Below are 15,350 nucleotides of genomic sequence, written 5' to 3'. Positions count from 1 at the left end.
AGAAATAAACTACACTGCTCCTTTTTGAAAACTCTGAATTATTGATTCAGCTTGGTTATCAGCAGATTTACTCTTTCGTTACTTTTTGTAGTTCTCTGTGTATTTTACATTAGCATAGAAGTACTCCCTGAAACTGAAATGACATTCTTTGTGACCATCCAGTGCTGAATCTCTCTGAAATTTTTAATATTCCTGTCTCTGCTTGTCTTGTCTCTGCTTCTGGCAGTGCCATAGTTTTGTAATTCTGACTGCTTCAGAATGAAGTCTTGGCTTAAGATCAAAACTCCCTTTTTTCATTGCTTAATCTTCTGTTGTTCTCCTCACTGTGTCTCTTTATGATTCTGAAATTCAGAGTTGTTGTAATTATGTTCAACTTTGCTCTTTTTTGTCTCCCCTGCCTCTGAGTTTTTCTGCCAGTAGCCCTGGAACATTACCAGAAGTCACTGTCCTTAGACTCCAGTGTCTTCATTATGCAGCATAAGTGATTATTTTCCCAGTATTGTTGCTTCAGCTCTCAATCATCTTTCTGATCCTTATTCCCTTGATTTTTAATGGTTTTATGAAGTAGCAGTCATTCTGTTGTTTTTGAAAAATACGTCTAAGTTATACGCTATCTAACAAATTCAACAGTTTCAAAAATTGCTAAGTGCACTTCAGAAAGCGTTCTGAGTTTGTAAAACTGACAAATTTTGTGCAAGCTAATTTAATAATTGCAAGTTCTTGCCTTTCATCATCTTAATTTCTCCGCCTTCCATATTGTTTGGTTGGTTTTTGTTGGTTTTTTTTTTTTTTTTCTTTTGCAGATGTCTCTTTCCTATGTTTCTCCTTCTTTGCCTGGATTTAACTTTTTGTCTGTTCTTTGTTCCTACTTCCCTCAATTTCCTTTTCTTCTTAGTTGTTTTCTGAAAACTCCTATCTGTTTTATAAACTTGGGAAAGTAGGTATTTCACTGAAAGTTACTGGTATGTTACTGGTTGGTTTTTAGTTACCTTTACATGATTAAGTTAGTAGAAAGAAAGGGTACAGATGGTTGGCATGTGGTTTTCAACTTAATTTTTTGCAGAATTTAATTATGTTCGAGCTCGAAGGTAAGAATGAAGATGGTAAAGGTAGATGCCCATTTGATCCTGCTCAAAGCTACACGTCTGTTATGGTTGGTAAGTTCTGTCTTTGCATACTTCATTGCGATGTATAAATATTCAGCCTTCTCCACTATTGTTCTCCAGCCTTTCAGTATTAAGATGGTTTCTAAATCTTTACTGTGCATGTAAGTAGATATAAAAAGTACTCATGAGTTCAAAGTTAATGTGTTTCTTATAAGTAGAACATAGGAAAACTTCAGGTTGTTCTGGAAGCAACTTTTAAAACAACAGCTTTCAAGGTAGTAATTTTCAAGTGCTTTAGTCCAGATAGTGTAAATGTGCTTTGACTGCCTATGTAGTACCATTTACAGTAATCTAAATGACTTTAACAAGTGGAATTTTTAACTTTCCTGAAGACATGGTGAAATGGAACAGAAAAGTGAGTTATGTATTGCAACTACATTACCACATGGTTAGACTACTAAATGTTGACGGATAAAACCAGAGTTGATAGCTCTATCATAGTGTCACAAGATCATAAAAGAGAAGCTTAGAGTAATATGAAAAATGTCACTAGGAAACAAGAAAAAGAGCTCACTCACTATGTTGTTCTTTAAATTCTTAAGTTTAGTTGGAATCATGGTGGTACATAAAAAGAGAAAAGCAGTTAGTTCAAAAACTTCTGTGGCAATTCATAGATGCATTTTGATACATGAACATAACGTTTATATAGAAAGTGTTAAGGTATAGTGGAAACAGTGCTGACTTTGGCCAGGTGCTTGTGTTGGAGAAATAAACAAATTGTAAAATTGTTAGCTCTGAGAATGGTCAGTAGAAACATAGAAGACGTGTCTGGAGCAACTGAGAGGGAATTTTTGTTTATCTTTTCTTGTGAGAAGTTTAAGCTAACATAGTCTCTCAAAATATTTATATATCTTTTTTGGTAAACAGTGCATAAGAAAGTTTAAAATATTTGATTTTGTTTTAAAGATGAAGAGCTTTATTCTGGGACTTCTTACAATTTCTTGGGAAGTGAACCTATTATTTCACGGAACTCTCAGCAGAGTCCTCTGAGAACAGAGTATGCAATACCGTGGCTTAATGGTAAGTGGGTGTGAGAGCACAGCAGATCAAATCATTGTTTCTTTCTTCAGTGTCACAAAGTCAGACAAAGACTTTGAGCTTCTTTTTTGAGGTAAGGAGCAGTTGTTCACTGTCTCAAAGAGGGTGACTTTTGTTATATTGAAGTATGTCCTTATTAGATTTTTTTTCTCTGAAAACTTTCAGAACTTTTATCAGCACCAACAATGAAAACAGCTTAGAGACACATAGACTTTGACAGTCAAGTGCTGTGTTTTATTTTGTATCCACTTGTTCATCCTTACTGTGATACAACATACTTGTGATGCAGTAAGAAGAATATTCCTTGTCCTCAGCATATATATTTTAAAACTAGTATGTTCTTGGTTCCTGATTATGACAGTTCTTGACTTTCTGAATTGGCCAGGTTTTGTGAACTCTTAGAATTTTGTGGCTCTTGGCCCAAAAAAGACTGAAATAATGAAGGCAGCATGTTGGTAAAAAAACAACAAAAACAAAACAAACAAACAAAAAAAACCCAAAAACAAAAAAAACCCCAGCATCCAAGAAGGACAGGATTCTGAATTTGTAGTACATCCTGTTATTATTGTTGTATTTGTTATTTTAGTTAGCAGCAGAAAGACTAAGTGGCTGGTACTATGTACATGTAGTTGAAGTTGTTTTTACAAGATGAAGTTAGCCTAAATCTTATATGTGATTTAATGCATGAGGAATGAAGGACAACAGTGAGAGTATGCATGTTTAAAAACCAGTGGGGTTTGGGAGAGTGGTTAGTAGTTTTAGATTTGTTACAGTTTTTCTGTGGCACTGTGTGGTTTTCCTATGTGTCCAGCCACATAGGAAAACTGGTAGCTGACCAGCCCTGGCAAATTATTGCTTGTATGTTTTAGCTAATTCTATCCTTAAATATGAATGAACAGAAATAAACAATGTGGCTTTTCTTAAGTTTGCATCAGGAGGGAGAGGTGGGCAGTGGAGGATAGATCCAGACCTATCAGAAAACCCATGTTTGAATGTAGGTGTAAAATGAGCAGTAATGAGATACAATAGATAAAGAAGTATTAGAGATCTTTAAGGTATGGTATGTTAAATAGCTGGGTTTTTTTCCTCCACTGTTGTACTGTTTTAGAAGTGTTATCATGGGCTCAACAGTGTAGGCAGATCAGTAACTGAAGAACAGATAAATGCATTGTGAAGTTTGGGAGAAGAAAATTCCTAGAAAGTGTTCAAGAAAATAAAGTTAAAAGAGTTGTTTATAAAGTAGAACTATTCTCTTTGTATTTGTAGAGCCAAATTTTGTTTTTGCTGATGTGGTAAGAGCAGATCAAAACAGCACAGATGGAGAAGATGACAAGATATACTTCTTTTTCACCGAGGTGTCTGTGGAATATGAATTTGTTGGAAAACTTATGATTCCAAGAATAGCTAGAGTGTGCAAGGTGGGACATGGTTCAATCGCCTTTTACTAATTACAGTAGATTTTGTTTTTAGTGGAAAAAAAAATTACATTTATTGTAAATTAAATGGAAATGGTTTAACTTCATTTCACTGAAACAGCAGTTTTAACCAGTTTGTCATAACTGACAATGTGTCTTTCTTGCTTTAGAAACTAATACTTGACTTAATTTAATTAACAGTGAAATTTCAGTATGTGTGAGGGTTCTGTCCTCTCCTGGGAGGTGTTGGAGAATAACAATGGTTAAAAAAAAAAAAAAAAAAAAAAAAGACTCTTGATTCTGTTTTATTTTTTAAACTGAAAATGTAATTATGGTCCCAGAGGGGGGGGGGGGGGATGAAAAAAAAGAAAAAAGGCTTAAGTTGCTGTTGAGCAGATAGGAAGTGTGTCATATTCAAGTTATTCTCAGGCAGAAGCATGTAAGGAAGATCATTTTATCATTTTTTCTGTAGTCACAGCTACTTACAGCAGATGGGACTTCTGTGGTGCTGCCAGAGCCACAAACAAGCAGTCTGCCGCACTTAGTGTGATTAAACCTTAATTATTTTGGTTCAATCAAGTAGTATTGGTTAAAAATCTTGCTAATGGAAGAAGATATTTTTCAAGTACAAAATATCCTTTCCGTTGGAGTGTTATCACCTAGCCATTTCATTTTGATTAAGTTGAAATGTTTTATTCTAACTTTTCTATATTTAAATATGGAAGTTGAGATATCAATAACAAGTTAGTGCCTTTGAAATTTCTATTAAATAATCTGCTGGAGGTAGCTTTACATGGGACTTAATATTATAGCCCTCTGCCCACATACAGCTTGTGCGCTTTTCAGAACAGGAGTATCACAGAACATGAGAGATGTATTGCTTCTGCTTGATAATAAAAGGAATCAATGGCAGATTGCAGTTCGAAAGGAATTTTTACTTAATTTTTACTTAGATCTACTTAAACTTTCAGTTTTTCTTCAGTTCTTTACATGAAAGCTCTGGATAATGAACAAAAACTATTAACAGTGCCCAAATATGCCTGTTTTTGTAAAGAAATAACAGAGCTAGAACTCATAAACTAAATTTTTTGAAGCATTTCTAGTCTGGTAAAAGATATCTTTCAGTACTACAGATCCTTCGTAAACATCATAACTGCCCACAGGAATAGGCCAATGGTGCATTTTTTTTCCTAGTGGAATTGTTAATGTCAGGCATCTTAAGTGTATATTTCAAAATTACAGTAGAAATCATTTGTGTTTGGATGTCAAAGAACAAATGAGCTGTTGCTGATTTATGTTAAAGGATGTGTATAGTGCCTCCATGTTTATTTTAATTGTTACAGTAGGCATTTGTGTTTTATAAAGTTACATTACTGATCTCTATTTTTCAAGTACTGAAGAACAGTTCTTTTAGAAGTCCAGTGTCTCATCTTATTTCTAGATGTTTACAAAAACCATTCTGCGTTATTTCTGTTGACTCCAATAAGTAAATTATTAACTTCTGTGTCTCCCTTACTTTTATGTATATGAGCATATTTGCAGTTTTTAATGTTGCTGTAGATGAAATGTTGAAGAAGTATAGTAATTAGAGGAGTTCAAATACAGTTAGCAAATAGAAGAAAAAAGTAGTTTGGTAGCTTTGTAGCTGTGGTTCTTAAGTACAAAACTGCTGCCTTCATAGACACTTATCTTTTTTTTCCCCAATGCCAAAAGAGGGACCAAGGAGGACTGAGGACTTTGCAAAAAAAATGGACTTCTTTTCTCAAGGCCAGATTGATATGCACCATTCCAGACAGGAATTTAATTTTCAATATTATCAATGATGTTTTTATTCTGAAGTCTCCAACCCTGAAGGAACCAGTGATATATGGAGTCTTTACCCCACAGCTGTAAGTGTGCTATTACAGTATTTCCCTGGATGAGTAGTTTTGATCTCAGCTGTTTGTTAAATCAAGTAATTACTCCTGTGATTTTTTTTTCCCCCTATATTTTTAGGAATAATGTGGGACTGTCAGCCGTTTGTGCCTACAATTTGTCTGCTGTAGAAGAAGTTTTCTCAAAAGGGAAGTATATGCAGAGTGCTACAGTAGAACAGTCCCATACTAAGTGGGTACGGTACAATGGGGAGATTCCTAACCCTCGACCTGGTGCAGTAAGTTTCTGTAATTTTGGGTATGATGCTCAGGAGTAAAGAAACTAGAAAAGCAAACAAACAAACAAACAAACAAAACCAAACAATAAAAACACAAAAAGCCCTACTAATGCGTACTATTAGATTGCTGTGATCTGGATGCTTTGTATTGTAAAGATTTGCTGAAAAACACTTCAAGTGATTTATTTTAAAGCTTGTATCTGTTGTTTGTTTGTTTTGTTTTGTTTGTTTGTTTGTTTGTTTAATTTACCATACAGTTAATTGTAGTGTTTGTGTTTTCCTTATTTCAATACTAAATTAATGTATTTTCCTATAATATATTTTGGGTCCAAATAAAAATGAAATATGAACCATTTGCTTAGAGATCAGCATATTACAGAAGCCAAGGTGCTGCGATACTTGAGTGCCTTCTAGGCTTGGATGAGTATAATGTATAGTTATGTCTTTATGTGCCGAAGAAAATGCATGTACCTGCTGCTAGGATATAATTTGCTTTTCTCTATATGATTTCTTTCTTTTGTTTTTAAATAATAGTGTATAAACAGTGAAGCCAGAGCCTTGAACTACATGACTTCTCTGAACTTACCAGACAAAACATTGCAGTTTGTTAAAGACCATCCACTAATGGATGATTCAGTAACTCCAGTGGGAGACAGACCCCGCCTTGTAAAACGAGATGTGAAATATACCCAGATTGTAGTAGACAGAGTCAGAGCACTCAATGGTACAATATATGATGTTATGTTCATCAGTACAGGTAAGTTCTGCATAACATTCTTTTTAATAATGGTACTTATTCTTCAGGCAATGTGCTCTAATGGAAACTCAAAATATTTACAGTATTTTTGCAGCATGTGATATTTTCATAGAAAAACAGGGAGCCACAATATGTACATGGAGAACCTTGCTTGCTTTGAGGGGCTTTTGCAGGAGGAGATCAGAAAAAAAAACCAAAACCCTTAATCAACAACATTGACAGTGTACCCTTCAGCAAATTTGCTGATGACACCAAGCCGAGTGAGGCAGTTGACACAATAGAAGTGGAGGGATGCCATCTACAGGTACCTGAGTAGGCTTGGAAAGTGGGCAGATGAGAATCTAATGAGGTTTAACAGAGCCAAATGCAAGATACTGCAATTGGGTCGAGGCAGTCCCAGGTATGTGTGCAGACTGGGAAAACTCATGGAAAGCATCCCTGCAGAGAAGAACTTGGGGATCTGTTGCAGTGTGTTCTTGCAGCCTGGAAGGCCAATAGTATCCCAGGTTGCATTGAAAGAGGGGTGGCCAGTGGGTTGAGAGTTGAGGATGGTTGCCTCTCTCTACTGTGCCCTCCTGAGGTCCCATTTATAGTACAGTGCCCAAGTAAGGGGGCCCCAGTACAGGGAAGATGTGAAACTATATCAGCAGGTCCAGAGAAGGGCCATGAAGATGCTTAAAGGGCTGGAGCACTTCTCCTATGAAGAAAAGTTGAGGAAGTTGAGCTTGTACTAAAAGGGAGCTTACAAGCAGGAGGGTGACCAACTTTTTGCATGATCTAAAAGTGATAGGATGAGGAGGATAGGATTTGAACTCAAAAGGGGGAGATTGTATGTCAGATGTTACTCAGAAATCTTTTACTCAGAGGGCAGTGAGGCACTGACACAGGCTGCCCAGAGGAATTGTCAGTGCCCCATCCCTGGAAGCATTCAGGGTCAGGTGTGATGGCACCCTGGGCAGGAGCAGACTGATCTAGTGGGTTCCAGGCCTGTCTATGGCAGGGGGTTGGAACTGGATGATCTTTAAGATACCATCCAACCTAAGCCGTTCTGCAAACTGCAGAAACATTCACAAAATAATCCCTGAAAGCCATTCTTCATTTCAGAAGGCCTTTTCCAGAACTCCTTGCAGTGGCACGTATAATGTTTACCATTGGCACAGGCTGGTGTGAAGTCTCAGCTGGATAAATGAAGCAAATTGTACAAGTGTGCATTTTTACTTGCCTTTTTATTTTAAGAATCTCACTTAAATACATTTCTGTGTTATTGCAGATCAAGGGGCCCTGCACAAAGCTATCAGCTATGAAAATGGAATGCATATTATTGAAGAAACACAGCTTTTCCCAAACTTTGAGCCAGTCCAAACACTCTTACTTTCATCCAAAAAAGTAGGTGCTACAAGAATCACAGCATCACTAATCCTTTTTTTTTTTTTTTTTTTTGTTTGTTTCTTCTGTTTTTCTTGTTCTATAAAACTTACCTACCATCTTGTAAAAAGAACACAATGAAGCAATACAGATAGTGGAAATCTGTAGCTATAGTTTCTGCAGTAGTATCAGTATTTTCCCTAATAACTTCTGTTATGTTTTACAGGTGTCAAGCTTTTGAGATTGTCTTGATCTGGGGAGAGTGTGTGTGGTGGTGGAATGGGAACAGAGGTGTGCAGTCTCACTGTGGTTGTACAGGAGCTAAAAGCTGTAATGTATTCAGAGATACAGATTTTGAGGTTAGGAGTAGCATAAAAATCCTGACCCGCTGAGGCCAGGAAAAATCCACCAGGAAATAAATATAGGAATGATAACATTTTTTCTGAGGAAGCAGACATTAGTGGAGAAAGTCTTTTCTAACAGACTGAATAGTCTGTACTTAATTGATTTTTTGCTTTCCCAGATTTACCAGGCTAGTTTTGTCTGATAGATTTATTAGGAATACTAAGCATGTTGTTGCTGCGACTGGTGTAAAGCTCTGAAAAAGATTACTGGTGAGGTCCTGCCAGCCAGATAGGGGCTTCAGCCACATCTGGAAGACACAAGCTTTGCTACAGGCTCCAAACACAGGGATGTTTTGCATTATTAAATAATCACCAGGTTTAATTATTGAGTGTTTTTTCAACAGTGGAAGAATAATCATTTTGTATATTTTGTATGCTAGTCTTCTGGCCCTGACATGCAGATCCATGAATGTCTACAAAATTATTACCATAAGCGGTAGCTTGTCAAACCCTTCAACTGGTGAATTTCTGTGCTTCTTGAGGAAAGAACGACTGTTTAAAAGTGTCTGATAATCTTACTGACACTCAGCAAGTGCCCAGTAATCAGTAAGCGCTCTGATGTAAGGGATTTAGGAATACTGCCAAGATATCTTAAGAGCAGCTATTCTAACATGATCAATTCCATGGAAAAGAGCTTTATGCTAAAATTCTTTCCAGCTCATCTTGCATCTGTAGTAGTCCTTATAACAGAAAGAAGTATTGTGAAAATAGAGCATACTCTTGACAGACAAGTCAAAGCCAGTGTGATTAAAAGCTGCCTTTTTAATGGATTTGAGTGGAATCTATTGATTTTCTGTGTGATTCACACTGGCCCAGGTGCAGAATTACGGAATAGTTAAGGTTGGCAGATAGCTGTAGGTCCATCTGCTCCAACCCCTGCTCTAGAAGGGACACCCAGAGCAAGTCATTCATACAGCTGTGATTTGATATGTGTAGTGGCATCCCGAAGTAACTGATTAACAATAGGAGAGCAGTAGTTCCTACTTTTGACGATGGGCCTCAGAGCCTCATATACCTTCACCTTGCTCAGAGGGTTGTAGTCAGTAACATGAGCCTACAGCTGATCCTTTAACTCCTGTTTGGCTGAAACATGTTTGGATTTTTGCAATGGTCTGCTCATTTCTCCACTTGTTTACTGAACTCCCTGAATGTACCAGCTGGGAACCATGTCAAGGCACCAATACGCTTGTGCAGTGTTGCCCTCTTGGCTTTTATGTTAGTCCACAGAATGCTAGAAAGTTATACAGACTGCAGTGAACCAGGGGAAGCTTTTCCTAGAAAGCCATACATGTGAATTTATTATGTGGATGCTCCAGCACAGACTAATGTTAAGTTAAATGTTAGTATGAAAGACTGCATTTGATTGTGTGTCTCTGAAGTTTAGTTCTCTTTGAAAGTGCCATCTTCCAGTAGCGTGCATTTCTTTTTTGACCCAGTTTTGTCTTTTGTTAGGTTTTTCCTTGAAATTCACACATATGAGGGATCTAAAGTAGTTTTTTGCTTAGTCTTCCTCTAGGCGCTTCTGTTTGTCACAGTGAAGCATTCATTTACTCAAAAGCATGTGCTCTTGTGTTCATTGCATTAGAGACTCCCCTCTTTTGAGTCCTCATGATAGTTCCTCTTCATATAGTTAAATAAAAACATGACAGTAAGCCTCCAAATCTAAATTCAGCCTTAAGTGTTTTTGTTTGTGTATCTTGAAGTTGTTCTTGATGTCAAGAACGAGTCTTCACCATGACTATTAATGTTAAGAAGAATCTTGCTTTACTAGGATGTTTTTCTGGATACTTGTCCATGACTCTATGACAGTGTTCATCCTGTCAGAGTCAAAAAGGCTTCCCCCAAATGCCATTTCTACATACTAAAAATCAGTGCAGAATTTCAGGTCTACATACTGAAAATCAATACAGAAAAAACCACTCGGTGCTTAGATATGACTTCTTTGCCATGACAACTGCTGTAAAGTGCCTACACGTTTGGTATACACAGGAGGAAGTAAATCTGTTGCCAAGGTGGAGCATACTGTATGGCTTTGTGTGCACAGTGTCTGAGAAATACTAGATGGTAGATTGCTTATGGTGTTTTTTTGGAGGGCAGACCTATTTCCTGAGGCTTTGTATAGTGGTGAGTAAATTTGCAGTGTACCTTTAGTCATCAGCTTTCCTGAAGTTGTATATTTGCCTATTTCACTCATCTGTTTCATTCTTTTATGACAAGGATGATCAGAATGAGTATGACATTTTTCCTGTTGTGCATAAAGTGAGAGTTGTTACAGATCTCCAGGAACAGTAGGTGAAAGAGTTGTTCTCTTTATATCCCCTTTTGCTAAGTGTTATGCCAACATTCATTCCTTTGAATGCTATTCACAGTTCTTTCTTGCAGAGCATTCAAGGAACTAACTGCAGGTAAGCAACTAGAAGATTCAAATGCAAGGCTGACACTGGGGCTGCAGGGACCTGACTAGTAGGCAAGGAGTTGCTTTGGATTAACAGATGTAGGAGCAGTGTAGAAAACCTCCCCTTCTCAGACCTGGATGTATCCACTGCCTTTTGTCATTAGCATGTGCTTGTCTTTCATTGCATGAAGTCTATCATTGAATTCATATTTATGAAGAAAAAAGACATGTAAGAGCCACAGTTAGGGAGTTACTTTCTTTTCTTATGAAGTGTATTGATCTTAAGTTTTTGTTCTTTTGACTTATTTCCACTTCAAGTGTAGCTAAATATTTTTTAAAAGTTTTTTACAAACATACAAGTATGTGTGCACCTCTTTTGATAATTTTTCAGTTGCTTCATAAATGTGATTGGTTGCATAGTCTTGTTTATTTGAGATGTTTTTTGTTGTTTTGTTTGTTTCTAGAGCAGAAGATACCTCTATGCTGGTTCAAATTCTGGTGTGGTTCAATCTCCTGTGGCATTTTGTGACATGTACACTACTTGTTTCGACTGTGTTTTAGCAAGGGATCCTTACTGTGCTTGGAAACCTCTTGAGGGTTCTTGTGTTAATATTTTTCAAGAAAGTGAAACTGAAAGGTAATGGCAGCCTTTGACTATAGTTGCAATTGGTTTTGTATCAGTCTTACTTTATCTTACCAAGGTAGCTTTTTTAACTTAATGTTTTCAAACACATACTTCTTTCTATCCATGAATTGCCTACATAAAAAATGTCAGCTTGTGCTATTTAGATTTTTATTTTTTTTTACGCTGGAGAATGGGAATAACATTTGAAGCTGTCACACTCTTTTACAGGAATTGGATTCAGAACATAGGTGGAGATGCATCTTCTTGTTCTGGTGAGTTACATTCTGTGAAGAGCTACTTAACTTATCCAGGTGGAATAGGAAAGACTTGTGCTTGTGATTATCTAGATTTTCACTTATATTAAAATATGTATGAGTTTCTTTTTCATATTTGAGCATCCATACAGCCTTCATCTTCTCTTAAAATCTTTGTATTTATGTGCATTTCATTGTGCATTACACAGACTTCTGAAATGAATGGGGTACCTCAACAGCACCTCATGAATGAAAGTACCATCTACCATAAGTACCTCTGGTACAGAGGTTTCTGTCTCTGATAAAGTAACATTTGGCATTCGACTGTAGTCTTAAGTGCTTGATTGTTGTTGCTGGATCAGATGAAATGATCCTGAAAAAAGCTGCTTTTATTATGAGAGGGGAGGGAGACTCAGTACGTCATAGAGAGCAGCTGAAGTACCCTTCAGTGTATTTTAAGACAAGCAACTGCAGGCCTTTTCTTTTCTCATGTGTGTTGCTGCCATCAGATTATGGAGATCCTATAGAAGGCTAGTGCTAAAGAAGATTTGTACTGCAGTAAACAGTATGTGGCTTTATTCTGTTTTCAGTTCTTACCTAAACACAGTGAGGGCCACCATGAGAGTTTGACTAGTTAGTTATATCGCTCATTTATCATATCGTATTGTGGGTATGCAGTGTTCTCAGAAGAGAGGTTAATTTAAGTACTGGTACTTAAATTTCTTAAAATTAAATTTCTTCTTGAACATTTTGTGGTTATTTAAAATATACTAACTGGTTTTACAGTTATACAAAGTTGAACATCTTGATTCAAATGGTAACTTACATCAGAGGCACACCCAGTTTGGATCGACAAAGTCTCCCCCTACTTTTCTAGAAGTGGAAGCTGTTTTGGAATTTGAGGTGTTTGATCTTGTTGTTTTGATGTCCTGTACACACCTGTATTTTAGTATTTCACAGATTTGCATGCCGTTATCTTGGTCTTGAGATACTCTTAACACAGAAGTGTGCATTTCGGTTATGACTAGCACCGTCTCATGAAACTGCATAGATTAGATCAGACAGGAATCATTGCTGATACTCTGCACATTTATTTTGGTGTTCCAGATAAAGTAAAAGAGAATTCACTACAGCATACGTTCAAGCACGGGAGCACAGCAGAGCTCAAGTGTTCTCAAAAGTCCAACCTGGCACAGGTAGTTTGGAAGTTCAGAGATGACATACTGAGAGTGGAGAGTCCCAAATACCGTCTACTGGAAAAGGCGCTACTCATCTTTAATTTATCAGAGGGAGACAGTGGGGTTTACCAGTGTCTGTCAGAAGAAAAAGTGAAGAATAAGAAATTCTCTCAGGTGCTGGCTAAGCATGTTTTGGAACTGAAGAAAGTCCAGCATACTACAGCAAGCCCAGTGGTGGCAGCTGCACCAATAGAAGGTAATGGTGATATACCAGAAGTGTCCGCGATATCAACTGAGGGCTCTACTGCTCAACCCTCAACCACTCAGATTGTACCAGTAACAACTGCGAGGATAACAAAACCTATTGGCCCTGTCCTAACAAGCGCAACCTCCAAAATAGAGCTTTTCAATTCACTTCCGGACACAGTCCCAGAAAAGACAATGTTTCTGAAGTCAAATGATAACTTCCTGTTGATGTTCCTATTCCTCTTCTTTTTTATTCTCTTCTTGTGCCTGCTTTCCTACAATTGTTACAAAGGGTATTTGCCAGGGCAGTGCTTGAAATTTCGATCAATCATGTTGCTTGGCAAGAAAAAAACAAAGTCAGATTTTTCTGATTGTGAACAGAGCGTTAAAGAAACCCTTGTGGAGCAAGGCAGCATCAGCCACCAGAGTGGGGAGCAGCCAAAGCCAGCACATGACACCGGCTATGAGACGGAGCCAGACTGTGGGAATGGACAGCTTCAGGCCAGGGATGTGCAGGTGCCCCGGGAGGCAAAGGACAAACCTTTTGATGTGAAGTGTGATCTCAAGTTTGCTGACTCAGATGTGGAGGGAGACTGAAGGACACAACCATTGTTGTTGGAAATTAACCATGGTACTATGGCTGTTTTTGAGTGCCGAGAGCATGCTTGTGACCACTGAGCCATAGGCAAGCTTTATGTGCTTCAGCTACACAGCAAGCCAATTCGCATTCAGATCTCACCAGAAACAGAAGCAGTGTTCTCATCTGCAGACCATAGCATCTTGTATTGTTCTATCAGTTTTCTTTAAATGTACAGTTTCAGATTGTTTATTCCCAGTTCTTACGCACACATGGAGTACTTAAATCTGGTGAACAGTTTCCCGCTCCTGTTTGGCCCTTTTCTTCCTTAGGATAAAAGTAACTAATACAGCTGGCTTTAAAAAGTACTGCAGTCTGCAAATCTTTTAGCTGTCATTAAAAAAAGTTTAGTTTAATTTGAATTCCAAATTGGAAATTAAGTTTAGTTTATCAGATTGGTAAATTATAGACTATTGTCCAAATTGGGACATTTTTTTCTTTGCTTCTAGTGATTATTTTTCATATGATACTTTGTGTTTTGGCACGCTAGATCTCTTTAGTTGGTTAAAGTTAATTACTTTAACTGCATTTTAAGTATCTTAGATTTTAAAGAATATGGGGATATATAGTTGGCTTGATTTGTGTAAGATTCTCAGGGACAATCTTGTTTAAAGGCTTTTTTTCTCGCTGCTTTCTAGAAATGTAGGTAACGGTATCAGTATAAAACTTGTGGACTGGAGTAAGAAGGGGAAAGAATAAATGATAGATTTAGAAACATTTTATTTTCCTTAACCAAGCTGGACATAGTCACCTGTTGGGTTTTTTCTTGTTGTTTTTTTTCTGTACACTGTTGGATTTTTCCACTTCCTTGTGATTTTTTTTTTTTTAATGAATCAGTACAGACAAGCAGCTGTCACTTCGCAGTGACACTGAGTGAAGTTTTTTGCACTGTGAAAGCAAAAAAGGAACTGAGAATTCCCTGCAGTAACTCATCTGGAATGGACTGTTAGGATACAGCCTGATAAGAAATATTTGGGGATGTGTTTTTTTCCGATTCAGAAGTAACTTCTCTTCTTGTGACAAGTCTTTGCAGTGTCACCCTTTCTGGATGACATCTTCTAATCTCTTACATAACTGGAGACTGAAACTGGAGCTCCTCAAACAATCCGTAATTTGAACTGTTCGTTTGAATCATGTCTGCAAAAGTGAAAATGTGCATTTGTTCTAAGCCTGGTTCACAGCTGCACTATTTGTCTCTAAAAGTATTTTGTGTGGTACAGTCCCACAAAGAGTTGTCCCTGTCATTGCATCTTTCTGTAAATACAGCTAGGAATGCATTTTAATAGTAAACAGCAGTGTGCCTAGGCTGCTTTTCTATGTTGAACTTCCATGCAAACTTTAATTTAGACCATCTTAGTGTGAACAGTTTATATTTTATAAGATTCAGTTCGGTTTTATTTTTCTATTTTTAATTATGTACATATAACAGAATAAATATTAAAATAAATTGTATTTCACTTTGACTTTTATGAAAGCTGACATAATGGTAATCCTTTCCATACTGCGAGTGCTAATATTCCTTGTGGCTTCCTTTAATGGGGAAAAGAGGAAACTCTCACCAGTTTGGAGCAGGTTCTCTTCTCGGCGTTATTTTCTTGGTTTGTAACCCTCTGGGGATAGGACAGATGGAAAAGGACATGAGTGAAGGAGAAAAGTGTTTTTTCCTAGGCCCCTGGAGATACTTCCTGTTATAACCCTTCTAAAATTCATTTGTCTTT

At 37.3% G+C, this 15,350-nt stretch overlaps 1 protein-coding gene across 13 annotated transcripts in view; it reads left to right on the top strand.

The window, feature by feature from the left end:
* The window catches only part of SEMA4D (semaphorin 4D), an 87,681-nt gene that overhangs the window by 58,916 nt on the left and 13,415 nt on the right, over positions 1 to 15,350 (top strand). For 7 of the 13 annotated variants that reach the window (XR_001552068.2, XM_015849347.2, XM_015849344.2 and 4 more), the window contains exons 7-16: positions 1,064 to 1,157; positions 2,073 to 2,186; positions 3,471 to 3,622; positions 5,333 to 5,508; positions 5,615 to 5,771; positions 6,306 to 6,528; positions 7,799 to 7,914; positions 11,157 to 11,329; positions 11,546 to 11,589; positions 12,679 to 13,005. Coding sequence is in view for 12 of the 13 variants with exons in the window: in XM_015849347.2 (XP_015704833.1) it covers positions 1,064 to 1,157; positions 2,073 to 2,186; positions 3,471 to 3,622; positions 5,333 to 5,508; positions 5,615 to 5,771; positions 6,306 to 6,528; positions 7,799 to 7,914; positions 11,157 to 11,329; positions 11,546 to 11,589; positions 12,679 to 13,005 (1,576 nt within the window). In the remaining variant the exon portion in view is untranslated. Of the gene's footprint in view, positions 1 to 1,063; positions 1,158 to 2,072; positions 2,187 to 3,470; positions 3,623 to 5,332; positions 5,509 to 5,614; positions 5,772 to 6,305; positions 6,529 to 7,798; positions 7,915 to 11,156; positions 11,330 to 11,545; positions 11,590 to 12,678; positions 15,096 to 15,350 lie in introns of those variants that run through there. The other 6 variants (XM_015849345.2, XM_015849341.2, XM_015849343.2 and 3 more) reach the window with 2 other exon arrangements.

This window comes from Coturnix japonica, chromosome Z (genome assembly GCF_001577835.2).
Source record: "Coturnix japonica isolate 7356 chromosome Z, Coturnix japonica 2.1, whole genome shotgun sequence".
Lineage (NCBI taxonomy): Eukaryota > Metazoa > Chordata > Aves > Galliformes > Phasianidae > Coturnix > Coturnix japonica.
This window is presented reverse-complemented; position numbering and strand designations above follow the sequence as displayed.